The sequence below is a fragment of the Sciurus carolinensis genome, chromosome 2, assembly GCF_902686445.1.
Source record: "Sciurus carolinensis chromosome 2, mSciCar1.2, whole genome shotgun sequence".
Lineage (NCBI taxonomy): Eukaryota > Metazoa > Chordata > Mammalia > Rodentia > Sciuridae > Sciurus > Sciurus carolinensis.
The window spans coordinates 188,872,657-188,900,648 of record NC_062214.1 but is presented as its reverse complement, the minus strand read 5'-3'; the positions used below and the strand labels follow the sequence as shown (position 1 = coordinate 188,900,648).

General features: G+C 57.8%; 1 protein-coding gene across 4 annotated transcripts in view; it reads right to left on the bottom strand.

The window, feature by feature from the left end:
- Positions 1 to 27,992, bottom strand: part of Rin3 (Ras and Rab interactor 3) — a 107,893-nt gene that overhangs the window by 26,954 nt on the left and 52,947 nt on the right. For all 4 annotated transcript variants that reach the window (XM_047539188.1, XM_047539190.1, XM_047539191.1 and 1 more), the window contains 3 exons: positions 17,419 to 17,491; positions 9,990 to 10,081; positions 1,259 to 2,737 (listed from right to left, as the gene is read on the bottom strand). In XM_047539188.1, the coding sequence (XP_047395144.1) occupies positions 1,259 to 2,737; positions 9,990 to 10,081; positions 17,419 to 17,491 (1,644 nt within the window). The remainder of the gene's footprint in view (positions 1 to 1,258; positions 2,738 to 9,989; positions 10,082 to 17,418; positions 17,492 to 27,992) is intronic.

Here is a 27,992-nt window from a genome sequence, read left to right as displayed (position 1 = left end):
GACAGTAACCTTGGAGCCAGCAGTCTGCTCTCACTGGGCACGAGGGCCAGCGATGCGGTGTGTGTGAGACCACGTCGCTCCCGGCTTTGACCCTGGGCAGATGCCTCTCTGGGGGAAGCCGAGTCCTCGGGAGGCGTCCAGGTCCTGTGTGACCTGCCTCCCCTGGTGCCTCCTGCCCCCTGCCCGCCACATTCCCCAGCCCCGTGTCAGCCTCCTCTACCCATTCCTCAGGTTTCCTGCTGATGGCCGGCCACCCTGCTGGCCTGCAAGCTCCTTGAGGGCAGGAGGGCGCCTGGCTTTTCTGCGAGGCTGCCATGGGGGCCTTGCCCAGGCTGCAGAGCCTCCTGCCCAGAGCCTCCTGCCCGAGCGACCCTTCCCCCCAGGGCCCCTGGGCAAGTGTAAACATGGTGACACCCTGACTTCCACCCCCACGCTGGCAAGGCCCAGTCTGTGGCCTGGAGAGCGTATCGGTTCCCAGGAGTCGGCCAGCAAAGCCAGCCCAGGAGGCCTCCAGCCTGGGCTTCGTTATCAAGACACCTCACAATGCATCCACTGTGCACAGAGCCCCCTGTGCCCCTTCCGGTGCCCAGTTCTGACCCTTCCATTACTGGAGGGGGTGGAGAGGGCCGCGGCGCCTGGGGGAGGTGACGCTTGGACGGTTGGGAAGTGACCATGACCAGCTAGTGGGTTGACTGGGAAGACACATGTACTTCTCACTGCAAGTCACAATCAACAGAAGGACTGAGCTCCTGCACTAGAGGCTGGCGGGGCTGGGAGGCCGGGGGTGTTGAGCAGCGAGCTGTCTCGGGCTGGTGCCCTAGAAGCAGAGCCCAAGAGAGGGATCTGGGCACACAAGATGTTCTGAGGGACAGAAGGAAGCGGGGCAGAGAGGAGGAGGTCTCAGCCCTAGCCTGAGCCCACAGGGTGCCTGGGGGCCTCGACAGCACTGCATGGTGGTCCTGCCCGAGGGAAGGGCCCAGTGCTCCCCCCGTGGCAGATAGTGGCTGTTGGCTGCTGATGGCAGGAGGGGACAGGCCCTATGATCCCTACGCGGCTGCGGCCGGTGCTCTGGAAAAGGTGGTGGGTGGATGCCACTAGGAGCCACTCTGAGCAGTGGCTGCAGACAGGTGCCCGCACCCAGGAAAGGGGAGGACCCGAGTGTGCCCCCTACACAGGCCTCTGTCCTGAGGGCCCTGGAGCCTGTGCCACACCGTCCTTCCCCTCTCCCGCCAGCTCCCAGCCCCGCCCGAGCACTGACCGAGCTGCTCCTCGGAGTGCAGGCTGGGGTCCACCAGGGCCTTGAGCTCGGTGCTCTGCAGCAGGTAGCTCTTGAGCTGCGTCATCATGGTGCGGATCTCCTGCAGCATCTCGGTGCTGGAGGTCTGCCGCGCCATCATCTCCAGGCTGTACACCTTGTAGTCCTGCACCAGGCTGCCGAAGTACGAGCCCTTGTCCTGCGCCAGCTCCACCACCTTCTTGTACAGCTTGCGGTCGCTGGACAGGAAGGCGTGGAAGACGCTGGTGAAGCTGGCGAAGCTCAGCCGGTGCCGGGCCTTGTCCAGGATCATGGAGGGCTTCTTCTTCACGCTGGGGCTGCCGAACTCCAGCTCCTCCTCGGCGCTGCTGGTGGAGTAGGAGTCCTGGTCGGCGGCCGAAAGAGGCGTCCCGGGGTTCTCCGAGAGGGAGGCCAGGGAGCCCTTGAACTCTGAAGGGCTCTGGGGATAGGCGCTGGTCTGCGCATGGAGGTGCTGTGTCCCAGCCGGCGGGGCCGGACTCTGGCCTTCTCTGGGGGCACTGGGCGTGGGTTTCTCCGGGGCCGCCTCCTGCGAGGGATGCTCCGCACTCTCCAGGGGACTCGGGAGGCCTGAGGCCAGCTGCCTGGAGATGCGTTTCTTCCTGGGGGGCGGGACCGGGGGTTGTCGGGCCTTCCTGGGAGGTTCTGGCTTGCTGCCCGGCTCACTGGCTTTGGCCTCTGCCTCTTGGCCTTGCTCTGTGGTCCTCTGAGGCCTGTCTCCAGGGCTGTCTGATGTCCCCTGGGCAGGTGGGCTGAGTGGGGCTGCCCTGGAGAGGCCTGGCGGGTCCCCCTCTGCCAGCCCTGCACTCTGGCCTTCCAGGGACGCCCGCTCAGAGATGCGCCGTCTGGGAGGGGCAGCCGGGAGGCTCTTCTTCAGGGGCAGCGGAGGGGCCTGGGCCGGCTGCAAGGGGCTGGGGGCTGTCCTCGGCTTCGCCTCTTCCTCCCTGAGGGGGCCCAGGCTGGCCGCAGGCCGTGGGAGCCTCTCGCAGGCGGCCATTGGCGGCTGGCTCGGATGGTCCGGGGGGCCTGGGGGCTGGGGTGCAGGGTGGGGGGCTGGTGCTGCGGGAGAAGCGGGCGGGGGACAGGCAGGGCCCGGGAGCGCAGGTGGCCGGGCTGGGCCGGTGGGGGGCGGGGGCGGCGGGCGGCACGGGGCCCACTTGCAGGTGGGCGAGGCGGTGTCAGGGGCGCCAGGCAGAGGGCGCAAGGGGCAGCTGCCCAGCGGCGGGTCGGTGGGCAGGGTGCTGCCGCAGTCCTCGATGAACATGGGGTTCACCAGCCACAGTCGGTCGCTCCCCGAGGACAGCTCGATTTCGCAGGAACAGTTCTCGTAGCGGGCCGGGGACCTGAGGCTGGGGGCCGTGGGGGCCCCGGGGGCCGGCTCTCTGGGGGGCTCGGCGGGGCTCCTGCGTCCTCGCCTGGGGTTCAGCGAGGAGTCCCAGAAGCCTGTGGGAAGCAGAGAGGGGGAGGCCGTCAGGGCTCTGGGCGGGTGGCATTTGCAGGCGCGGGGGGCAGGGCCCAGAGGCCATCAAAGCTGCCGCCTCGCGGGGCTGGCTTCTTCCTCTCCTGGACTCAAGCTTCTCCCACCACTTCCTGCCTCAGAGGGGAAGCCCCGCGCCACCCTCCCCAGCAGGGCTGGGTGGGGCTGGGGGAGGTGACAGGCCCAGCTTCAGTTCCGTCCCCTAACAGCCCACACAGAGGGCAGCATGACCCAGGTGGGGGTGACAACGGCCACGCTCGCAGTGTGTGGGGGAGGCGTGGTGCAGACGAGGGGCAGAGGGCCTGGAGTCCCTGTGGGTGCCCAGCTGGGAGCTCTGGGGCAGGTCGCTGGCTCTCTGGGGTCTCCACCTAGTCACCTCTAAAGTGGATCTCAGCAGGAGCCATGTCCCGGGAGCACAGGAGGTCCTGGGAGAGGACCTGGCCTGTTTCGGCCACTGTGGTTGACAGACTTGGGAAGAGTGAACCCAGGGATCTTGCCCATAAATCAGGCTCAGCTCATGGGGGAGGGCCTGATGCTGCAAACCCGCCCAACTTGGGGATCTTGAAGTTAACCCAGAAGCTGGGACGAGGCCTGGCAGGGAGCAGTTCGGCCAGCTGGCAGAGGCTCCTGTGCTGAGTGAGCCCAGCACCACTGGACTGGCGAGGCCCCGCGGGTTCCTCCAGCACCTGCCGCCATCTAGGCAGGCCTGGCTGGGGAGTTCTTGACCTCTGGGTGCCACACCCTGACAAGTGTCCAGGAACGCTCAGAACTCTCCCCAGAAGGGCTCGGGGACACATCTTGAGAACAATTTCAGGTAGTGGACAAGTCACTCTGAGCTCACTCAAGCTGTTCCTCCTGGAGAGGAACGTGGAGCTCGGGTCCTGGTCACCCTGCAAACTGTAGGAGCAGACAGGGGGTCAGGGGTCGGCCAGGGAGACCAGAATTCCTTGTGAATGCCGGGCTGGCCTCGCACGGGGCATCTTGCTTCTGGGAGGGATTCATTAGGAAGAAAACCAGGCGTGGAAGTTCAGGTGTGCTGCTGCAGAACCACAGGGTGACAGATAATGATGATGGAAGTATATTCCAAAAAGCCAGCAAGGAATTTGAGTTTTCACCATAAAGAAATGATCCACGAGGAAACAGGTACGTTTCATCTGATTTAAACCTTACACAGGGGATAGCTGTGTAGCTGAAGCATCGCGTGGTACCCCACTGATAGGTACGATTTTTACGCTTTTATGTGTCAGTTAAATAAGTTTAATGTTAAAAAAGGAAAAGAAAGAAAGAAAGAACACCCCACGAACACGCATCACGACCCCACGGGGAATGAAGAGGCAGTCGCGCCCAGAGCTGGTGCCGCGCCGGAGGGGGCGGCTGGCTTTCCCTGGGTCCCCCTCCCTGCTCATAGGCCTTGTTCCCATTTTACAGATGAAGATGAGAACCTCAGACCAGAGCTCTTGGCTGAGATCAGAGGGTTGGTGAGGGAGGGAGCTGGGATGGGAATGGGGTCGGCCAGCTCCGCGGCTCCGCGGCTCCTGCTCAGCCACCCTGTCACACAGCCTTTCTTCATAGGAACTTGCGACACTTCCCCTTCCCCATTGCTCTCCCAGTGCTGGTGAGTGGCAAGCGCTTGCACCCCAGAGCTGGGGATGTGGTAAGAGCACAACGGGCTCTTGACACGACTGCAAGGACACATCGCAGGACGGCAGGTGGGGGAGGGGCGCCCTGTGTGCCTGCTTTCAGGTACGGGCATGTCAGGGACGTGGGCACTGACCATCTCGCTGGTCAGGGTCAAGGTGAGCAGCGTGCACTCCAGGACCAGAAGTCAGCTGCCTCCGCCCAGGCGTGGGCACCCCTTACTGGAGGGGAGAGGGGTCCTCCACTCAGCCCTGCCCTGGGCAGAGACCCTGTGTCTGTCCACCAACCAAGAAGGCCAGCAGTCACCACAATAACAAGATGACAGACTTTCATGTGTCTCTCCAACATGCAAAGCTCTGCACATCATGGCCACAGGATATGTGTGTCCACAGCAGGCTGTCCTGTGACTGGGGCCAGCTACCCTCCATGACTGCCGGGTCCTTGCTCTGCTTTCCTGGGCAGCTGCTGACCCCTGCTCGGTGGACTCACTCTCCGGGTGCCTTGTGTTGAGCACATGGATGCTCTGGCCCCATGGGGTGAGCACTTCTGCACAAGCCCAATAGAGGGGTCTCCTTGGAAGTTTCCCCCAGGGCCAAGCAGCAGGTGGCCAGCCTGACTCAAAGGTAACTGGGGCAGCAGCCCGAGGTCCCCCAAGACCCTTCCTTTGGTGAAGGTGGATGTGGGCTAGACAATGCTCGGAACCGCGGGCCAGGACCTGGACCCTCCCATCATTGCTTACCGAGATCCTTCAAGCCCTGTGAGTGGGTTGTGGTTCTGGCCCCTGTACCTCTCTTCTGGAATTATGTGCTGAGTCTTCACCCCACTCCATCTGCTGGAGTGTCACGGACAGGCCACGTGTGGCCCCACAGGTCTTGGCCAATTCTGTTCCTATGCTGCTTGGAATTCTGTTGCCACCCTCTCCACCTGACGAGCCCTTGCTCATCCTTCACGGCTCAGGTCACAAGGCACCTATTTGGTGGAGGCTTCCGGATGCATTCAAGCCTCACCCCGGCTCCTGTGTCTCCCAGCTCTGGAGTGTGCTCTGCAGTGACCAATGAAGCTGCGGTTCTGCTCTTGCCTGGTGCCCCCCAGACTCTGAGAAGGCAGCACCAACACCTGGCCCACCTGCCCATCTCCAGTGCCCAAGGCAGGGCTCAGCACAGAGCAGAGCAAGGGCCCAGCCTCAGCCCAAGCATGCAAGGGGTCTAGCTCAGCCAGAGTGGAGGTAGGGTCCAGAGGGAGGGGACACAGGCAGGGTCAGCTCTGATGGCAAGGTGGGGACGGCCTGAGGTATAGGGGACAAGGAGGTGAGATGGTGGGGGAGGGAGGCCAAAAGGAGGGCCCGGAGTGTACAGAACATGCTTCCCAGGGTTCACCTGGATCCCAGGAGGGCTTCAGGGGAGGGGCTGGGGCCCAGGGGGCTGCTCTCCTGCCCCAGGCAGGCCTGGTGGTTGCAAACGGCAGGGCATAGGCCTCCAAGCCATTGTTGCTCCAGGAGAGGCAGGAAGCTGGGAGCGGCACTGTAAGATCAGGACCCTGCTAGGGAAGCGCAGCAGCAGTCCAGGGGTTTATGCTCAAAAAGGAAAAAAAAAGAAAGAAGTAGTAACTTTCTCTGCAACCTGCAAAATGCCAAGGCCAGAGAAGAGGAACACCATGCCGTGCAGTCCTAGTGGCTGGCAGCACTGTGTGCCAGTACCCTGGCACTGCGCCAAGCTTTGGCTCAGCTGCCCGAGTTCCAGAAAGGGCCCATCCCCTGCTGGCTCTGTTCAGCCCTCCAGCTGAGGCCACCATTCTGCTGGCCCGAGGCCTCCTGAGCCTCAGCGGGGGACAGCTCTTGTGAGGTGTCCATACTTCTCAGAGAGGCTGGCTGTGCCAGGTGCCAGGTTGAGGTCCTGAGGCAAACTAAGGCTTCACCCCCAGGGACCCCTGAGCAAGCAGCAGGACAGGAGATGAATAAATGCAGCAGTGCACCCCAGATGCCATCGAAACAGCCCCAAAGTCCAGTGAGTTCAGGGAATGCATATTTTGGGGGCCTCTCAAAGATGGTTGGTAGGATAGTCATTAAAGTTTCCAAAGAATCTTTAACGACTAGGAAAATTCTCATTGTATTATGTAAAGGAAAAAGCAGGTTGAAAGCCAGCTTGGAGAGTTGTAGAACAGAATGCTTCTCCTGAGCACATTTTTAAGTATTAAGCATATATATTGCAAATATGTTTGAGAACCACTGCCTCTAACCTTTATTCCCTGAGTTCCTTTTGCACTTAGAATCAACTGTGTAGAGTTCAGTGCTGAGTTACTCCCTGTGTGACTTCTGTGGCCCCAGCTAACCTGCAGCTCTTGAAGTCCAAGATTACACCTTATATAGCCTGCACTGTTGAATGCTGGCTTTTCCAAGTCCAAACTTGGACTTCCTTACGTCCACTCATGAACAAACATTCTGAGCCATTCCGTGAAGCTGAGCCTGCCAGCAAATAGCTCTATTTCAGTCACATCATCCCTGTTGAAACAGCAGGGCTCTCTCTACCCATCTAAATAAATGAGTCAAATGCCAAAGAGAAAATCACCGATACTAAGAACAAGAAAGACATTTGCCTAAAAACCTATAATCCCAAGATCACTGGGTGCGCTGAAAGTCCAGCAGATCTCTACCCTGAACTGAACACTCCCTGACACAGGCTGCTAGGAAAAAAGTGAACCTGAAAGTCACAAGTACGTTCCAACAAAACAAAATCAAAAAGCAAGACGCGAAACCGTACTTTCTGCAACAGTTGAAAGGTTTTCGTTGTCAGATTTATCTGGGGTTGTCAGTTAAAAGCAAGCACAGCATGCTAGACTTTTATCATGGGACAGTGGTGGAGTAAAAAGGCAGTGTGGACAGGTTCTGATGCAGAGGGCTGGGCTCGCCTCTCTCCCTCCCGGTGCCACATCCAGGCCCTTCTGCACAGGCCGCCATGTTGCTTTCCGCTGGGGCAAAGCCAGAGAGGGCAGTGCTGAGGAGTGGAGGGCGAGCAGGCCTGGCAGGGACGGACGGCAGGGGTCAGACACAGCTTGAGGTCCTGCTCAGAAAGCCCTGGGTGAGTCCAGCTCCTGCCTCGTCCGGGCGTGGAGACCTTCTGTGGATTTCTATGTCTCTCCTTAAGGGCTTTACTGAAGGGTCATTCACAAAAGTCGTCCATTAAAAAGAACTCCCCAGTGGCTTTCAGTATATTCACAGGGCCAAGCAACTGTCACCACAATTCATCTCAGAGCATTTTAACCACCCCCCAAGGAGCCCCCCTACTCGCCAGCACTCAGTCCCCCTCCCCTGGCAGCCACGGAGCTGCTCCTGTCCCTGTGGGTTTGCCCGTCCCGAATGCTTCACAGAGCAGAGCCAGACACAGGCCGCCGCGTGCGGCTTCCTTCAGCAGGCACGATGGCGTCAAGGTTCACCCAAGCCGTGGCCAGGCTCTCCCTTCTTCTCCCAGATGAAGCAGCCCTGTAGACTCTTGGAGTGCCCATTGCCTCACGGGTAAAATGGGTTTTCCCGTGAATGAAAGAAATAGCGTATGGGCGCGCCTCTGTCAGCGAATAGGCCTCCCACTGTCTTTTTGATTTTCCCTGAAATGCTGACTGTACCAGGGGAACGGTCCCTTCTTCCCTTCACATCAGGTGGCTGGCCACTGGTCATCTGAATTCTCCCTGGAGAACCTGCATGAAGAGCACTGGCCAGATGGGGCTGGGGTCGGGGCCTGGCCAGTCAGAGGAGCCAAGGAGCAGGACTGAGCAGACCAGTGGGCCACATGCAGAGAGCAAGGGCCGTGGCTGTTGTCCCCAAGCCCAGATGACTCTCCATCTTCATTTCTTGGTGATTCCGTGGGATTCCTTCTCTCTTTTTATCCATGCTAGTGGGTTTTGGTTCCCTGCTGTGAGAGTTCCTTGCCTAGAATAATGTATGACATGCTTGGCACAACCCCCCAGGGTGCCTGGCCCTTAGCAGATGCAGGTTCTGCATATTTGTCAACCCTGCCACCCACAAGGGCTGGTGAGGCTGGAGCCTGCATGGGCCAGAGCCAGGGCCAGTCCTGACACCAGGTGGCTCTGGCTTCCCTTCCACTCAGGGCACAGACTGGAAAATCAGCCTTTCCTTGGCTCTGAATCTGGGCCAGCTCTCCGCACGTGGGGACACTATGTCCTTCAGCACTTGGGGACACCAGGTCAGAACAGAGCCCTCCAGGTCCTAAGCTGCAACACACTCGGGTTTCACGTAACTCCCGTCCTCCAGGAAGCAAGTGCCCAGGGCACCTGGGCTGCCCTTGGCCTCTGCTGGGCCCCCGCCCCCACTCCCACATGCTGTCAGGAGACACTCATCTGCACCAGTGGGAACAGGGTCCTCCCAAGAGAAGCAGCTCGCTTCAAATCCAGCGTGTTCCGAAGGCCTGGGGCAACCAGGCTCTTGCAGGTAGAGAGGAACTGCAGGGAGCCCCAGGCACGCAGGCCCAGGGTCGCCCGCCTGAACCCACAGTGGAGGACATGCCGCTCCAACGTGGCCACTGAGGAGGTGGTGAGGGGCACCGTGACATGGGCACAGAGCTCCCAGGGCCACCCAGCTCTGCTCTTTCCTTCCCGGGCCACCAGGGGCAAGGGTCTCAGCTGGGCTCAAACTTGCCCTTCTATCTTTAAAATGAATTTTCTGTCTTTAAAATACGCAAGGATGACACAGAGCCAGTGTGCGGCAGTGGTCAGAAAGCATCGACGATGCCGCGCGAGGCCTCGGTAGGTCATTTGGACCGTGCGAACTGCAAAACTGTCATCTGTCCAAGCTCCCGGGAGGGCAGGAGTCCAACAACAGACACCCGTGGGGGCGGGGCAGGCGTGGACTTCAGGGTCGATTTCCAGTGTCAACTGATAAACTGGGTGACTCGGCCTGGCCAGCCCTGAGAGTGGCTGGCAGCAGGAGACGGAGGGAGGTGCCGGGTTCAGGCCCCTGCTCCACCACCGGTGTGACACTGGATGTGCCTGTGACCTCTGGAGCCGGAGTCTCCTCGGCCATAAAAACGGGGATGATGACTTCGGTCTTTATCAGGCTGCTTGGAACTGGGATGAGTCAAGGCAGCTAGAGAGACAGGGACACAGTTGACGCTGACTGGACATCAGCCCGATGACAGGGCAGGTCCCGTGTGAGGGAGGAGCGGCCAGACCATAGACAACCCTATGTTCCCAGGCCAGGCTGCTGTCCACTCAAAGAAGCCTCTGGACGGCAGTACAAGAGATGCCAGATGCTGCGGTCAGAGGCCAGGGCCCGGTGACGGCTGGGCCGACTACTCTCTGGCCACCACTCAGAAAGGCCTTGGTGTTGGTCCAGCTCCCCTGGGGCCGTGGCCTGATGTGGCCAGTCTCTCAGGCTGTGCACTGGGTCTTCCTGGCCAACTGTCGTGGAAACTGGAGACTCTCTGCTATGGGGGCTGGGCGGTCCGGATGGGGGGTGGTCCCAGGAGAGGGGACTCCAGGTCCAGTGTGGTCTCGCCAAGGGGCCCTGAGGGACATCCTCAGGCCCATGTCCTCTGGTCCCACCTGCTCCCGGGTCCCGCAGGGAGGACTTACCCAGGCCCAGGTTGGAGATGGTCTCGAGGTCCGTGAAGCTGCTGGCCTCAAGGATGGCCTGGGGCAGCCGCAGTGGGAAGGGCAGTAAATCTCTGTGGAGACAGGAGGGCGCAGGTCACCTCTGGGGAGGGGCCCCCAGCTTTCTCAGCCACACCTGCCTTCCACGTAGGAGGAGCCCTGCGTCCCACAGCTGCTGGGTTCTCCATACAGACTGGAAACCTCCCTGAGCTGAGGGACAGGCTGAGGCCGAGGGGACGTCCAGTCAGAGCCAGGTCCCAGCCAGCACCAGGACCTGGAGGTGTGGGAGAGCCGCAGGGCGGTGGGGACAGCTTCTCCCTGCTTTTCCTGGTCGAGACTCCTCTGAAGGGCCACTCAGGGGAAAGGGATGCCCCACCCACTGGGGTCACGCTGTGGGCACAGCCAGGGGCCCCGCCCAGTGCACGGCTCTCCCACGTCCGTGGTCCGAAAGGGGATCCCACCCAAGATCTCCTGAAGTGAACCAGACAGATGGGGAGACCGAGGCCTGGAGAGGGAAAAGGATGTGGAGGTCGCAAGGTGGACCCCACACTGCAGCCTTCAGCCCAGGGCTGTCCCCCAGGGTCAGGGTGGGGGCTGTGGCACTGCCGGGGCCAGGCGGGTGGGGCCACCTCTGCAGCTGCCTCTGTGGCCCTGGGCCCCACGGGCCTCTCTCCAGAGCATCTCCTGCTCCTCCTGATGTCCTGCCGCTGCCCTGGCCTCTGAGGCCGCTTCCTCCCCAGGAAGATGGGAACTGAGGAAGGAACAGGACCTGGACACCCGGCAGCCACCGGGATGGTCAGCCCCTGCTCCCCATCCTTGCTCAAGCCCTGTCCGCCTTCACTGAAATCCCATCCTCCCTTGTCCACCGAGAACCTGCTGGTGGCTCCCAGCAGGGTGGGGCAGCGGCTCAGGTCCCCCCCACGGCAAGGTGTCCGTCCTGGGCCCCATTCAAACTCAGGAACTGAACGGGAGAGAGGCCACAGAGACGGGGAGGCGTGGCAGGTCCCCAGTCACCCCTGCGCCTGCCCGGTGGGCGTGGCCCGGCCCCGGAAGCCCTTGCGCGGGGAGTCCATGCTGTGGAGGGGCGGAGGGGAGCTGGCCGAGGGCCGGGCCCTCCCTCGAGGTCATGGCGCATCCCGCGGGACAGGCCGCCAGCAGATCCTTGCAGCTCCTTCACTGTCACCTGGTGTGCCCCTCCCAAGAGCCCGAGGCCACTGGGGCCCCGTCTGAGGCCCATTCTGGATCCCGCGGGCCCGGTGGCGCCACTATCGCCCAGGCGGTCAGCAGAGGTCACCCCGCTCGTCGGCTGCCCGGTGGCAGCAGTGCCATGAACCCCGCGCCCGGAGCCTCCCATCGGGTCCCCGCCTGCTTCTCCAGCTCGCTCCCTGCAGGGAGCGTCTGCAGGGGCCCGGCCGCCTCCCAGGATATCAGCGCCTGGGGCCGCAGAGGGCGTCTGGCCGCTTCCCACTTCTGAGCTCGGGAGTGGCCAGCGGTTCCCGCCACCCACATCTCAGATTCCACATGTCCTTCAAGGCCACACAGGGTCTCTTCCTCCCGTGCGACTGGCCCTCGAGGGTTTGATCCCTCTGCTTCCGCGCGCACCACCCAACCGGGCACCGCCCCGGGCACCTGGTCCCACCCCAGGAGGAGCACAGGCAGAGGCGTCTGCTGGGCATCCACTGAGGGCAGGCGCCTGGCAGCCCCATACCCAATGGCACTGTTGTACCATGCCACAGCGACCCGACAGGAAGGCCGCACCTGTGGCAGCTGAGGATGCAGAGGCTCAGAGAGGTTAAGAGACTTGCCCCAAACCACCCAGCCAGGGCACAGCCTTCAAGTCACATCTTTTTACACATCTTGATCACATCTTTTTTTGGAGAAAAGGACCTATCATTCATGGCGCTTACGTGTGTTATCCCATCTCATCCTTATGCAATCCTGTGAGGCAGGGACTACTGTATATATATATGTTCATTTTTGGCAGTACTGGGGATGGAACCCAAGGATGCTCTATCACTGAGCTACAGTCCCAGCTCTTTTTATTTTTTTAAATTTTGAGACAGGATCTTAAGTTGCTGAGGCTGGCCTCTAACTTGCAATCCTCCTGCCTCGGCCCCCAATTGCTGGGATTACAGGTGTGTGAATCACGCCTGGCTCACTTCTCACTTTTTAAAGTGTTAGGTTTTGGTTTTGTCTTGCAGTGCAAGGGACAGAACCCAGAGCCCTGCTCCTGCCAAGCAAATGCTCCATCGCTGAGCTACACCCCTGACCTAGATTTTTTTTTTTAAATTAGGAAGGAAACATATTCATTGTAACAGTTAAAAGTTAAATAATACCAAAGTGTTTCCAGTAAAATGAGCAGGACATCCCCTCATCAGTCTCAATATCAACACTGGTGCATACCTGTGCCCTCCTCTGCCCTTCTCTGTGCATTTACACACATGTGCACACGCACACGTGCGCATGCATTCTAAAATAAAAAATGGCATTGTTATACATATTTCTCTGAAGCTCTCTTTCACAATGACAAAGCTATAGCAAGAGAATATTTCACAAGTCCATATATGTATACTGACCTTTCTTTTTTTGTGCTGTAGAGTATTCCAATATGGTGATTGGTATTTTCCTCTTTTGACGGCCATCTAAGCTTTTACTTTTTAAATCTCTCATTAATGCTAACACTGCACTTGCTCTGCACCCTGGTCTGTTCTAAGCACTTTACGTAGATTAGTTCTTCAAATATTCTCAACAGCTCCATGAAGTGGCTCCCTATACCCATTTCATAGCTAAGAAGACTGAGGCCCAGAAAGGCTTAGTCCTTGCCACCATCCCACAGCTTGTGAGTGACAATACCTGAACTTGAATGCAGGCAGACTGGCTCCAGGATCCAGCTCACAGCCCCCAGACTCCACTGGCTTTTAGCATAAAAATAATTTCCAAATGTTCTAAGCGCCATGCAACGCAGGGAAGAGCAACTCACACATGGCCGTTCTGCCCAAGGCCAGTGCTTCTGTTGGTGGGCCCCCGGGGGCGGGCCTGCTGCCACACATATGCATTTAAGGAAGCACAGCATTTGCTAAACTGAGGCCTTTCCTCAAGCCTGTACCAATTCACACTTCAACAGAAACGGCCCAGGCTAACCGGACAGCAGGCTCCTCCCTCCCCAATTCTGACCAGACCCCAATCTGCCACCTCGGCCCCAGGGTGAAGGTCACATTGCCCCGCTGGTGTCTGGGTGGTACCTGAGGCTGCCTGGGCACCCTTAGCAGGGCGTGGCAGGGAAGGGCAGCCTAACTTGGACAAGATGCCCGGCGTGTTCACCCCGAATCTAAGTCCTCTGGCCTTGGAAAGTTCCAGGAAAGTCCTGCAGACAGGATGCTAGGAGCAGCAGTGTCCAGCTGAACACCTATTGACAGCCGAAAACCCAAAGGACCTAGACCATTGGGAGGGACCCTGCTGTGCCCTAGAGCCACAGATGAGCAGCATCGGAATTCCCCAAGGAGCTGCCGAAATCGCGGATTCCCACACCTGAGCCTGAGGGTGCGAGCATCAGGTGTGTGTGTGGGGGGGGTGTGTGTGTGTCTGTGTCTGTGTGTATGTGTGGGTGTGGTAGGTGTATGTGTGTGTGGGGGGGGTGTGCGTGTGTGTGTGGGGGTGTGCGTATGTGTGGGTGTGTGTGGGGGGGTGTGGGTGTGTGTCTGTGTCTGTGTGTATGTGTGGGTGTGGTAGGTGTATGTGTGTGTGGGGGGGGTGTGCGTGTGTGTGTGCGTATGTGTGTGTGTGGGGGGTGTGTAGGTGTGTGGGTGTGCATGTGTGTATGTGTGTGTGTATGTGTATGTGTGTGGGGGTGTGTGTGTGTGGGTGTGCGTATGTGTGTGTGGGGGGGGTGGGTGTGTGTCTGTGTCTGTGTGTATGTGTGGGTGTGGTAGGTGTATGTGTGTGTGTGGGGGGTGTGCGTGTGTGTGTGCGTATGTGTGTGTGTGGGGGGTGTGTAGGTGTGTGGGTGTGCATGTGTGTATGTGTGTGTGTATGTGTATGTGTGTGGGGGTGTGTGTGTGTGGGTGTGCGTATGTGTGTGTGTGGGGGGTGTGGGGGTGTGAGTGTGCGTGTGTGTATGTGTGTGTGTATGTGTGTGCATATGTGTGTGTGCGCGCACGTGTGTGTATGTGTATGTGTGTGTGTGGGTGTGGGTGTGGGTGTGTGTATGTGTGTGCGCGCACGTGTGTGTATGTGTGTGTGTGGGTGTGGGTGGGTGTGTGTATGTGTGTGTGCGCACGTGTGTGTGTATGTGTATGTGTGGGTGTGGGTGTGTGTGTGTGCATGTGTATGTGTGTGTATGTGTGTGCATATGTGTGTGTGTGTGCACGTGTGTGTATGTGTATGTGTGTGGGGGTGTGGGTGTGGGTGTGTGTATGTGTGTGTGTGCACGTGTGTGTATGTGTATGTGTGGGTGTGGGTGTGGGTGTGTGTATGTGTGTGTGCGCACGTGTGTGTATGTGTATGTGTGGGTGTGGGTGTGGGTGTGTGTATGTGTGTGTGTGCATGTGTATGTGTGTGTATGTGTGTGCATATGTGTGTGTGTGTGCGCACGTGTGTGTATGTGTGTGTGTGTGTGTGTGTGGTTGGGTGTGTGTGTGTGGGTGTGGATGTGGGTGTGGTGCCAGGGCTCACACCAGGACCTCTGCATGCCCGGCAAGCGCTTGGCCACTGAGCTGCCCCTCCGGCCTCTGAGTCCACTTCTCTGAACAGCTCCCGAGGGCATCCTGAGGACACTGCCTCGGGTGGGGGTGACGTGGGTGGGAGTCCCGGACCCGCAAGGCAAAGGCTGTCAGAAAAGGTCAGCACAAGCACACTTCCAGGGGCGAGTGTTTCCTCATAAACTAGCGAGTCCACCAAGAGGCACTCGTGAAAATAGAAACTGAAAGGCAGGATTTTCAGACCCGCGGTGTGGGTCGGCTTGTGCACCTCTGGGTGCCAACACCCCGCCACGGAGACCCCAGTTCCAGCTGGCGCTTCTCACATTTGACCAGGACTGTGGGTAGGGGGCACACTGGATGTCACAAAGCAACGTGTCCTCCACCCCACACGCCCTTGTGCACTCCCGAGCCCTGTCCCCACTGGACGAGGCGCCTCCGACGTCCTGGTCGGGTTTACTCTCACTGAACCAGCCCGCCGTGCCCCTGGACGGGTGGTGCCCCTTAGAGGTTTCCAGCACCAGCCTCCTGATCTCGGTTCTCAGCGCCACCTGAGCGCGCCAGGTCCGTTGGCGCTGATGCTCCTTACCTGGGCTAAAGTCAGACTGCGGATTTCAGGGCTTGGCCCAGGAGACCCCAGCCCCAATTGCTGATGCCGTGCTCACATCCTGGGCCCCCAGCACTTGTGAGCAACTGCTTGTCACCAGAGGTTTCCAGACAGTGACAGCAGCTCTCTCCCAAGGCGAAGGTGGCCGGCGAGCGGCCTCCTCTGCCCCTTCTCCTCCCGGCGAGGATGGTGGCCGCTTAGCCATGGCACTGGACTTGTCCTAGGAGGCAGGCCCAAGGGGCTCCTCCCTTTCTGCTCCATTCTGGATAAGGGCGCCCTCATCTTGAGGCCAAAGAGCCCTCTGTCCAGGAGGATCAGGCCTGTGTCCTGGTGAGGGGCTTAGCGGAGTGGCTGGCACCAGGGAACCCCCATCTCCCGGTCTCCCCTGGGCCTCCTCTCTGCCCGCCCCTCTTGGTCGGCGTCTCCGTGTCGGCCCGACGGCCACAGTGGCCCTAGCTGCCTCCGCTCCCTCTTGGCGTCCGTCCGGCTGCTCACAGCAGCCACGTCGCAAGGGCGGTCTGACCGTGGGCAGCGACATGGCTCCCACACCTGCAGAAGGAAGCCCCTGGACCCGGGGCCTGGCACCTTATCACCCGCATCCCTCCTGAGGCCCCCACACCGTCTCCCCTGCCCAGAAGCCTCCTCCGGCCTTCCTTGCTGGCCTCCCACGGCCTCTCTTCCACAGCAGGGAGGGAGAAGCTGCAGGGGAGTAGCACATGCGTCCTTTCGCTGTGACCCTGATGCGGCAGGTTCTGTTCATAGGAGCAGCTGGGGCTCAGGAGCCGCCAGGTTCTGTTCAGACCCAGCTCAGAACGTCTCTGCGCCGCTCCAGGCCAGCCACACCCCAGCCTCAGTTTCCTCATCTATGACATTAGTGAGAACGTGCCTGATTGTTTCCTGAGCACTTACTTGGTGCCAGTTGCTCTGCTGCCCCTCCTGAGCAGAAGCCACTAGCCTCAGGGAGTACTGCAGTTGTAGGGTAGAAAGACGTCTGTGGGCACTGCCCAGCACCTAGCCAGATGTGACCCAGTGACTGGGGGCTGGGAGTCCTGCTGGGATCCTCCCCCGCCCGGGATCCTTTCACCAGCTCTGCACACCTACGGGCCAGCCACTGTGGGGCTGGCTCCTGAGACCTGGCACCTGGGGCTCAGTTTGGCATTCCAGAGCCTCGTGATTGCCTGAGAATAGCCCCAACCTACCGGGGACTGGCAGGGAGGCTTGGGAGTAAACACCCAGCTCTGTTGTCTTAAGGTGGGACCATCCCGAGGTCTGCTCTGGAGCTGCCCAGGGGGTCAGGCGGAGGCTGGGGTTGCCCTGCTGTGAAATGGGGGGAAGAGGAACACTCGTGGGGCCCCTCGGGATCCTGGCAAGATGTAAGAGACCAGTCTAAGACGCCCTTAGTGCAGCGCTGGATGCCTGGCGAGCGCCCCCATGTGGCAGCTGTTGACACCAGCTACTATGGTCAGCATGGCAGGGCTGGCCCAGAGGGACAGGTCCTAGCTGGTGGGAGGGGCCAGTCGAGCACAGGCTGAGCACGGGTTTCAGGGGACGCAGCCTGGAGTCGCCGGCTGCTTTCGGACACCAATCCAGCCCAGCCTCCAGTCAGTCCCTGTCCGGGTCTGCAGCTTTAGCCACTGGCTTGCCGCACTCAAATGTATCTTTAGGTTCTCGGCGATCTGAAACCAGCTCTGAACGGATGGAGCCGGACTGAGGGTGCTGACCTGCTTAGGAACCAACGCTCCCTCCTTCGCAGAGGCTGTGGCCCCTCTTACTGGGTCGGGGCCACGCAGGACTCCACGCTGCCTGGACCCTGGTGACTCTGGGGGTTGGGAACCCAAGGACAAGGGTGGTAAGGGGCGCTCTTACCAACCGGTCCAAGAAAGCATCAGAGCTCACACCCCCCGTGTGGTTATCAGGGCAAAGCCTAGGGACTGTCCCCTCCCTCTGCATCCTCTGGGCCACACCCTTGATCCCCCTACACCAAGGCTGCCTGGGCTGTCTCTGGCAACCAGACAGATGTTGCAACAGGTGGACATTGTGACACTCTACCCTTAAAATGGGGATGAACAGACCTTCCTCACGACCTCTGTGTGAGGCCAGGTCTACTCACCTACTGACACAGTAGAATGCAATCAGTCTGAAGATGTCCTCAAACACAAGCACGGAGCCTTCCAGGTATAATACTGGGGAGAGAGGAGAAAGAAAGGCCCAGGTGAGTATCCACCAAAGATAAGGGGGACGGAGGTGGCGGCTCCTCCAGGGCTGGAGGGGCGGCGTGCATCCGCCATGTTCGTGACGGGTCCGGGTGCCTCCCAGGGTGCCTGGCCCGAGAGCTCCATCCAGAGCAGCTGCTAACTGACCTTCGTGAGAGGTGGGATTCAAGGGTTCGGGTGTTAATACACACACACATCATTTTTGGCAAAATAACACAGAAGTTTCTAGATTGCAAGAGCAGAATTAAGCATGTAACTGATGAGAGCCATGCCAAGGAACGGTCTCGAGCTGGCAACTGAGGACATGGGGGGTTAGGTGAGCGGGAGGGACGCTGCCCAGTTCTGCCCCGGGAGGTGCCATGGTCAGGAGTGCTGAAGTGGGGCCGCTGGCCTTTCACAGGAGGTCCCCAGCACCTGTTACCGCCTAGCCTGATTGGACTGCACGGGTAACCCAGGGCGAGGGCCAGCTGGGCTTTCACAGCTCTGACTGGGAAGAGGGATGGCAACGCTTGACCTGTGATCGGAGGAGGACAGGGGGCTCGGGCGTGGCAGAGGTGCCTGCAACTGGGGGTGGGCTGACCGGTGGAGAACAGGGACCCTGTCAGGCCCTGCTTCCGAGCCACAGGCAGGGGGCCCAGGGAAGCTCAGTGGGTGGTTGGAGTTCTCATGGGCCACTGGTGGTGCCAGCAACGCTGGCCCTGGAACACCTAACCCACCCACGCTCCATGGTGACGTGAACTTCTCTGGACATACGTAGGGTTGAAGGAACACACCAATGTCACGTGCGAGTTCCAATTCCAAGACCCTTCCAGCTTCGGTGAAATGGAGGGAAGGACCCAGCTTGCAGGCCGGCCTCTGACCTTGGACCTGACACTGCGGCTCCACGTGTCCCTTTACCTCTCAGGGCCTCAGCTCCTCCTCCTGCAAAGGGGAGCCCTTCCAAGGACACACACATCCAGGTGATGCCAGTCTGCAGTCGGGTTCTCGACCCCCGGGACAGCACGCAGGCTGTGGGAGGTCTAGAGGTGGTGATGGGTGACGCACACCAGCATATTCTGTTTGAATGGCTTCATTTCTGTATTTGCTTTCTTTCTATATACTAAGCACTACTCCCAACAGGTTGAGATTTTGCAGGTGGGTACTAGGGATTGAACCCAGGTGTGCTTTACCACTGAGCCACATCCCCAGGCCTTTTTGTTTTTTATTTTGAGACAGAGTCTCACTAAGTTGCTTAGGGCTGCACTTAGTTGCTGAGACTGACCTCAAATTTGCAATCTTCCTGCCTCAGCCTCCCAAGCAGCTGGGCTTACAAGTATGTACCACCGAGCCTGGCAATTCACATGATTAAAAAAAAATTTACACGTATTTATTTATGGCAAAGAGATCATGTTTTTCCACTGGGTTAGACATAACATTTAAAAAGACAGTTTCAAGAACTGCACGGTACAGGAAGGCTTTGAAGGATGACTACAGATGACCTAAGTCTGAGAAACTCCAGCTCATGGTATTTCCACACTTTGTGAATTCTCACTGTTGGGGACGTGGAGGTGGCCCCAGGGGACCCAGCACCACCTAGTGCCTGCATCTGGTACCTCACCAATCCTCTCCAAGGTGGCTGAGGAAAGCTGGGGTGAAAAGACCCCCTGTAGCTGCAGGAGGTGGAGAGGATGCTCCATCTAGAAGGCGGGATGAGAAGGCCCCTCCTCGGGAACCCCTCCAGGGGCCTGGGGGTCACGCCCACTTTGAAAAGCCCCGCCTCACGCGCCCAGCTTGGCCCACAGTTAGCAGCTCTCCCTGGCCGTGAGCCAAGGCTGACCTTCACAGAACTGATCACACCTCCAAGACAGAGCCAGCCACCCCACTTCTGGGACCCCTGGCACTTTACACAGAGCCTGCACCCCTGTCTAAACCGGCAGTGTCCAGTGGCTTTTGACTTGATTGCCTAGCCCTCTGCTCTGGTCTCAGCTCTCACGCGCAGACCAGGGCTCATTTGCTTTTGTCACCCGGCACGGTTCTGGACACAGAGGCCCGCTCACGGTGTTGGTGTAAGAACTGTAGGTTTGTAAGATCAGCAGCAGAGCCGCCAGGTTTTGTTCAGACCCAGCTCAGAACATCTCTGTGCCGCCCCAGGCCAGCCACACCCCAGCCTCAGTTTCCTCATCTATTACATTAGTGAGAAGGTGCCTGATTGTTTCCTGAGCACTTACTTGGTGCCAGTTGCTCTCTGGGCCCCGCTCTTCACCATCAGACCTCTTTTCCTCCAGCCCCAGGCCCCTGCCTGGCCATGTAAACAGCGTCCACACCAAGCCCACACAGCAGCAGTGCCTGCAGGCTGGGTGGAGCCTTGTGCATCTTGGGGTCTCCCTGGGCACCCAGCAGAGAGTGCATGGGGCATAGTTTGGGAGACTAGAGGATGCTTACAGTAAGGGTGTCTGGGAGGGAGCCCCCAGATGGGCAGAGGTCCTTGGCCAGGGCCCACCATGTGGCTCATGGCCCTTCCCTCTGGGGTCCAGAAGGAACCAACACTGTTGGTGCCTTGGTTTCAGATTTCTGGCTTCCAGAACTGCAGAAGAACACACACCCACTGTTTAAGGTCACCCAGTTTGTGGTCCTTTGTCACAGCAGTCCTGGGAATCTAATACGCCACCTCATAGGCATGACCTAACGCATCCCCAGGAGCTGCTGGGAACAGCCCACGCTCCATCGGCAGTAATACCTCTCTGGTTGCGGTTCAGAGTGGAGGACCTCGTGTGGGAGGGGTTGGAGGTGGGCGCCGTTGCCTCCCATCTGGCTCCGGCTTGGACACCTTGCCCTGGGCTGGACCCTCTCCTCCTTCGCCTGGGCTCCTACTGTTTCTCTGCCCTTCTCTGCTTTTTGGCTCAGTTCTAAGTCCACCTTCTGCCCCAAGGCCTTCGTTTCTGGATCCTGCCCTCTGGAAAAGCCCCGGGCAGGGCCTCAGTCCCCACGGCAAGTTCCGCAGTGCGTGTGTAAGTGGGGAGCACGGGGCCGGCTCCTCAGACCACGAGGTGGGGGACCGGCAGAGGATGGGACCGGGTCTCACTTTTCCTGTCCCCTGTGTGGAGCCCAGAGAGGGCCTGCAAAGGACAGTGGGGCGAACAGGTTCTGGTGTTGAGGTGGAGGGGGGACCAGGTCTAAAGGCACAGAAGAGACATGGGGCTGCTTAGGGTTGGGGGGAGGAGATAAGGGGTGGTAACTAAAGGGCTTTAAATTGTGGGGAACTATGAGTAATGTTCAGCATTTGGGCCAATTTTAAGAGTACAGTTCAGTGGCATTAGGTACACTCACGCCATTATGTGACACAAGGTCTCCTTCTTTGGGGTGATAAAAATGTTCTTAAACTGACTGGCGATGGTTGTGTAACTCTGTGAGTACACCAAAAGCCACCAGATGACGTACTTCAAATAAGCAAAGTGCACCGTATTAAAGACATTAAACAAACACATCTGAAAGAAAGCTGTTATCTAAAAAGAAACACACACACACACACACACACACACACCCCACAAAGATCCGCCAATTTTCCTTCCTGCACTAGGTTTTCCTGGGAATTTTGTAATGAGCACCCACCCTGCCTGCAGAGATCTGGTGAAGGCTTTCCTCCAGAGCCGAATGGGTTCCAGAGCTGTTACGAGGGGCGACCTGGCTTGGCTTTGCTTCACTTTACTATATGGAATGTTATGTGAACGACGCGGTGTCATGTGTGACTGTGCAAAACCCAGTGACGTAACCCCGAAAAGCTGTGACCAAAGAGAGACAGTCTAGAACAACCACCCCACACCCAGTGCCGTCCACCTTACGGAGCCACGGCCGACACAAGAACTAGAAGACCAGTCAGAGAGCAGGGGACCGGACATCAGAGAGCTGAGGACACCAGAGAGCTGAGACCTGGCCGAGCTGAGCCGCAAGCCTGACGAGATGACGGAGAAGGCCGCCAGCCTCCGCCTCCTCGGGGTGAGTCCTCCACACGCCCTCCGGGTGGGTGGACTCTGGGTGGCCGGCCTCAGACACGCCCCCTGGCGAGCCCGGGGTGTCGGTGTGAGGCTAGAGTCAGGCTGAGAGCAGCGTGAGCTCCAGGGGTGTGAGCGTGCGCGTGGGTAAGCCAGCACTGGGGGACTGCCCGGCTCTCACGCCTCGTCAGCCGCTTGTGACAAGTGTCCTCTCAGAAGTCGCTCAGCCTCACAGGACATGGTTGACAAGTCCCTGTGCCACCTGCTGCCAAGGGGACCACGTCACCCCTTGCTTTGCCACTCTGCCTTTTGGCCAAGTCTGAGAGATGCCCAGCGTCTGCCTCTGCCCTTGCCAACCCCCTGCAGCAGAGGTTGCCAGCCACCCCTCCCAACCCAGGGGGTCCAGCAGGTCTCCTGTGACCCGCCACTCTGCGTGGGATCCCAGGGTCTCCGAAAGCCTCAGTGGGAGTGTGCCAGGTACCACTTAACCCATTCCCGAGGGTGAGGCTGGAGCACCAGCACCAGCCAGCCGAGGCAGGTGCCCCGGGAGTGGATCACGGCCTCCAGCCACAGGCAGGGGGACCTAGATCTGCCACCCCAGGACCAACGAGGCTGAGTCGGCATGGGGGAGAAGCAGCCTGGCTCCTGGAATTCACAACTTCAACATCAGAATGGCACACTCCTGAGAAACTGACAGGTGTGAGAAGTTCTCTTTTTTCTTTTTGACATTGTTTCGTCACTCTGCCCAGGGCAGAGACCGTGTGTGCTTTTTTCTTCTCCACGGAACCTCCAACACCCAGCATGGTCTGGCCCATTGCCAGTTCTCAAATCCTTACCTAGTTCTTTATAAATAAAATGCCTCACTCTGAACTGCTTATAGATTCTCAGGAAGTTGCAAAGCGGCGCACAGGGAAGTCCAGTGAGCCTTCCTCCTGTTCCTCCCCGTGGTGAGTAATTGTGTATAATTGAGTACAAACCCAGGAAACCGACCTTGGTACAATCCACAGAGCTTATTCAGACGTCACCAGTGTAGCATGCTTACATTTGCACACACACGTGAGCATGCACGTGTGTGCTCCTCTGCAGTTTGATCACATGGGCCACCATTTTTGCCAGTATTATCCCCACGAAGCTTCTGCCTGCCACCCCTCTGTAGCCACATCTGCCCTCCTGCCACTGCCAACCCCAGTATCCTGGTCCATCTTCTGTTGCTAATAACACACCACCACACAACGGGTACGTTATAAAGAGGCTTAATGTGGCTCATGGTTCTGGAGGTCAAGGTGAAGGGGCGACACCTGGTGAGACCTTCCTGATGGCAGAGTCCCAGCTGGGGAACAGGGAGCACATTCACGTGTCTCTTCACGAAGCCACCAGGATTCAGCCAGGGGTGCCACCCTGAGGACCTTCTCTAATCCCATCGCCTCATGCCTCAGAAGTTCCCAACCTCTTCACTCCCAGTGGGGACCAAATGTCAACGTAGGCTTCAAGGGCACAAGCCGTATTCCAACCATAGCACCAGGCCACCTCTCCTCTGTCCCTGGTCTCTGGGATTGTGTCATTTTATGACCGTTAGGTAGATGGACACACAAAGAATACATCTTGAGAAGTTTTCTTTCACTCGGCATCTTTTCCTGAAGTTTCGACCCAGCTGTGTTGACAGCCGGCTCCCGCTTCTTGTTGAACAACATTCCTGCTGAAGGACATTTGGGTTGATTCCCGTTTTCAGTCCCTCTAGTAAAGCTGCCACGAACACGTGTGTATAGTTTTCCGTGTGACAGTGTGTTTCCACTTCTTTGGGATATGTGCCCAAAAGTGGGACTGTCGAGTACATGGTGAGTCATCTTTGGTCTGAGCCACTGGTCTGCTCTCTGGAAGGTCCAGACCATTCACACCCCACCAGCAGGGTGGGGGTGGTCATTTCTCCCATTTCTACGGCCTTTAGTGTGGGGCCTATCTTTTACTTTAGCCAGTCCTGTAGGTGTGGAGTGATAACTCGTGATGGTTTCAGTTTGGCAGTTAATGATGGTGACCCTCTTTTGATATGGTAACTTGCTATCTGTATGTCCTCTTAGTAAAATGTCTGATTTTTGTGTGCATGTGTACAAGGACATATATTCTCATTGATTTTTTTGGAGTTTTTTAAAAATATTTTTTAGTTGTCAATGGATCTTTTATTTTATTTACTTATACCTGGTGCTGAGGGTTGAACCCAGGGACTCACACATGCCAGGCAAGCGCTCTACCACTGAGACACAACCCCAGACCTTTTTTTGGATTTTTTAAATTTGTCCTTTTAAGTTACACATGACAGTAGGATGCATTTTGACACACGTGGGGTGTGACTTCCCATTCTTGTGGTTGAACATGATGTGGAGTTTCACTGGTCGTACATTCACATATGAACATAGGAAAGTTAAGTCTGATTCATTCTATTGTCCTATTTTTTGCTCACTTTTGAATTGGATTGTTTTTTGTTTTTAATGTTGAGGGTTTTTTCTTTTTTTGGTCACTATTAAATACAATTCAATACCATACAATTTACCAACTTACAGTGCACAATTTAATGGTTTTTTAGTATAATTCACAGAATTGTGAACCATCACCACAATCGATTTTAGGATATTTTCATCATCCCCAAAAGAAACCCTGGGCCGGGTGTGGTGGCACACACCTGTAATCCCAGCGGCTCAGAAGGCCGAGACAGAAGGATAGCGCGTTCAAAGCCAGTCTTAGCAATGGCGAGGCGTTAAGCAACTCAGTGAGAACCTGTCTCTAAATAAAATATGAAATAGGGCTGGGGATGTGGCTCAGGGGTTGAGTGCCCCTGAGTTCAATCCCTGCACCACCTCCTATTCTCCCCTCCTCTCAGCTCTGGCGACCACTAATGGACTTCTGTCTTTATGCATTTATCCTGCTGGGCATCTCTTGTAAATGGAATCATACGATATGGTCCTTTAAGAAGCCTCATAGTTACAAGGGTGGCAGGGGCTTTGCTAACGGCTTGGCCCAGGGGACCAAACTGAAATTGCTTCCTTCGGGTAGAGATTCAAATCCACCTACTCCTTCTCTCTGGAAAGCTGAAGACCTGGTTGTGTGGAGGGAGAGGTGTTTACTGGTCTTCTCTAAGAGACGCTTGCCTGTCACAGCCTCACCGTGCCCATCTATGGGATGAGCAGGGAATGGATGACAACTGCCCCGGGAGGAAACTGTCACCAGAGGGACTCAGGGAAGGCCGGTGCTACTCCTGCGGGATAGGCAGTGTCGCTGACCTCTGAGAGGCTTGTGGGCTGGAGAAGAGGACCCCATCACGCAGGGTGGAGGGACTTGGAGGGGCCCAGGAAGTGCCTTACCCATAGGTCCTCATGTGACACACTGCACCAGCCTCCCCTGAATCCTCCTGCCTCACAGTCCTGACGGATGTGGACCCACTTTCCTAGAAGGGCCCCTGATCTCTGAGCTGGGTCCTGACAGGAAAGGCCAGGAGTGCAAACCCCGAGGATAGGAAGGCTCGGGTCGGGGACCTGTGGGCGGGGAAGGAGGAAGTGCATGCTCTTCCAGGGGCTGCTCCCACCCCCGGCCGTCATACGGGCCCCTTACAGGCCACTGCAAGGAGCGGGCTGCTTCCTCATTTTGAAGGTCATGGTTGCCTTTTGGTGGGGCCACTGTGCCCAGTAACACTGCAGTTGCCCTGGGAACCGTTTGCAGCTAAGGTGGAGGAAGCACTGCTTGCCGCTGTTACTGGGTCTATCCAAAGGTCCAGTTTACTGAAGCAGATGGAGACTGCTTCCCCAGGAGCGGAAGGGGAGGGCAGCAACTCTCCTGGACTCCTGGGGACCACCGGCCTGTGAGTTGGGAGGACAGCCCTCTCTGCCTGCAGGAAGGTGTCATGAGGCCGAGCTGCTGGTGTTGCTGTACAAGCAGAAGGCGGACACTGCCAGGGCCATGAGCAGACCAAACACTCCCAGGCTGCCCAGCATGGCCACCCTGTCTTCCAGGTGAGAACTGGAGCATGGCGAGGCCCCAATCTGGACAGCGGTGGCCAGTGGTGGCCTCCTGACTCCACCAACCACGTCCCATGAGGCTGAAGCCTTCCAGTCCTTAGGCTACCTAGCCCAGTCTGTCACTGCAAAGGCCAGCGTGGTCCCCAGCAGAGGCTCAGTGGGGGGAGGACAGCAGTCACACAGGACACCTGGGGTGGTGGGCGGGGGCGGGGCCCAGCAAGGGCTCAGGCAGCTGGAGAGGATGCTGGCTCAGCAATGTGTTGGCAGACTGGGAGAACCCAGCAGCCCTGGCCAGGGGTCCAAGTGGGGCCCCTTCCAAATGCCCCACGTCGCCGAGGAACAGGGAAGCACTGAAAGTCAGAAAGGAAGGGCCCTTAGAGACAGCTCTGGCCCCACCCTTCCACCACTGCATGGAGCGGGAGCTGAGGTCCCGGGAAGCCATATCGCCGTCTAGTGAGGGCCGGGCTGGCTGCTTTCTGGATCCTACTTCCAGACTCTGATTCCACAGTCTGCTGCCGTTTGACCTCTTCTCCCAACTTGCCAGCACCCTGGAGCGTAGATCTGCGCCTTCTGGGTAGCAGTGGAGGGTTTCGGTGTTCCAGGTTTTGATGGTGATGACAATGATGATGGTGGTGGCGAGGAATCCATCTGCCATTTATTAGGCTCCTGCTGTGTGCCAACCTCTGTATTTCTTATCATCATGGCAAATCCATTATCTACATTTTAAAGGTGATGAAACTAAGGCTCAGAGAGGTTGTCACTGGCCCAACGTTGTGCCCAAGTTGTGACCAGGTGCCATCAGCCAGCACAGTAGGTGTCTTCTGTTCAGGGGTGATGTGGGCATAGGGAGGGTGTCCAGGGTCCCTGCTGGAAGGTACTCCACTGTCCCGGCCTCACTGTCAGTGAGACACCTGTCCTGTGGGCCACGATCTCCTCCTGTCACCAGGTAGGCTCCAACCACCCCTGGGGAGGACTTCCCGGCCAGTGCTGCTGGCCCTGCCCCTGGCCCTGGCTGGGAACAGCTCGTACCCCAGAGCACAATGCACCACAGCATGATGAGCTCACAGGCCTGGCCCTGGCCCAGAACTTATTTCTTTTCACCGTCCTGAGTCCGGGGCACTTTTGTGCCAATCCCACGATTCACAGGGTTTGTGTTTACTGAAAGCACAATCTGAGCCCCTGTGGACAGCCACACTGGGATGACCCCTTGCCACACCGTCCATGCCAAAATACAAGATCCCTCTCCCTGGAAGCCGCACAGGGCAGGCAGGGTTTCACCGGGGCTCTGTTAATAAGTCCAGATGCAAAAAAGAAGAGGGGCATTGGACAGATTCGCAAATTGCCAAGCATTAGGGAAGACCAAACTGAGAGGAGAGTCGGGGGGTCTTTGGGAGGAGCAAGCGGGAGGGCAGAGGGGAGACACTGAGCAGAAGTAGCTGTCCCAGGAAAACTGCAGACCCGGGAGAGAAGCCCCCTGCTCCTGCCCATGCCGCGGGGACGTGGAGAGGTCTTTGGCCTGTTATGAAAGAACACTTTGCTCCCTCTGGGAGAGAGGTGGGGGAGGGCAGGAAGGTGGCCCTGGGCACCACCCTGATAGGAGGAACAGAACCGAGTACCATAGAAGGGCCCATCAAGAACGCCCATAAAACACCAGCTTCAACTTCAGGACCTAACAAAGTCCATCCCAGGACCGGGGAACTCAGATCCAAGGTCTAGAAGAACTGACCATCAGACAGAAGAACTGAGACCCAGAGAGGTTCTGTGTTGTGCTGAGGGTCACAGAGCCGGGAAGTCAGAGAGCCAGGATGTGGTCAAGTCCAGTTCTCCAGGGTGTGCCCCCGGCTGGCAGGTGTCGAGACCCGCCATCCACCGGGAATAGAATGTGAGGCACATGCGCAGTTTGACTGTGACTCAGGCTGAGGCTGGGGCTCAGGGGCACAGCTTTTGCCTAGCACACATGAGGCCCTGGGTTCCATGTCCAGCCCAGGAAAAAAACCATCTCATAACCTCATTAGAAATAGTAAACAGCAGCAGGTAAAATTAATCTTGATAATATATTTTGGGGCTGGGGTTGTGGTTCAGTGGTAGAGCACTTGCCTAGCATGTGTGAGGCCCTGGGTTGGATTCTTAGCACCACATATAGATAAACAAATTAAATAAAGGTCCACTGATGACTAAAAAATATTTTTAAAGAAAGCTTTATCTTAAAAAAATATATATTTTATTTAAGCCAATACAGTTGTGTGTTGCTTAACAATGGGGATATTCTGAGCAATGTATCCTTAGTCGATTCTGTTGTATAAATACCACAGTGAACCTAGGTGGGGTAGCCTGCTGTACACTGGGGGCTGTGGTGGGTGCTGCCTGTGTGGTCTGTCATTGACCCGGACATCGGACATGTGTACCCCCAATGTGCATAACTATATACCCCAAATAGTATTGTTGCAAATACCATGAATATGCCAAGAAATCACTGGTGAGATATTTTGCATTCTTTTT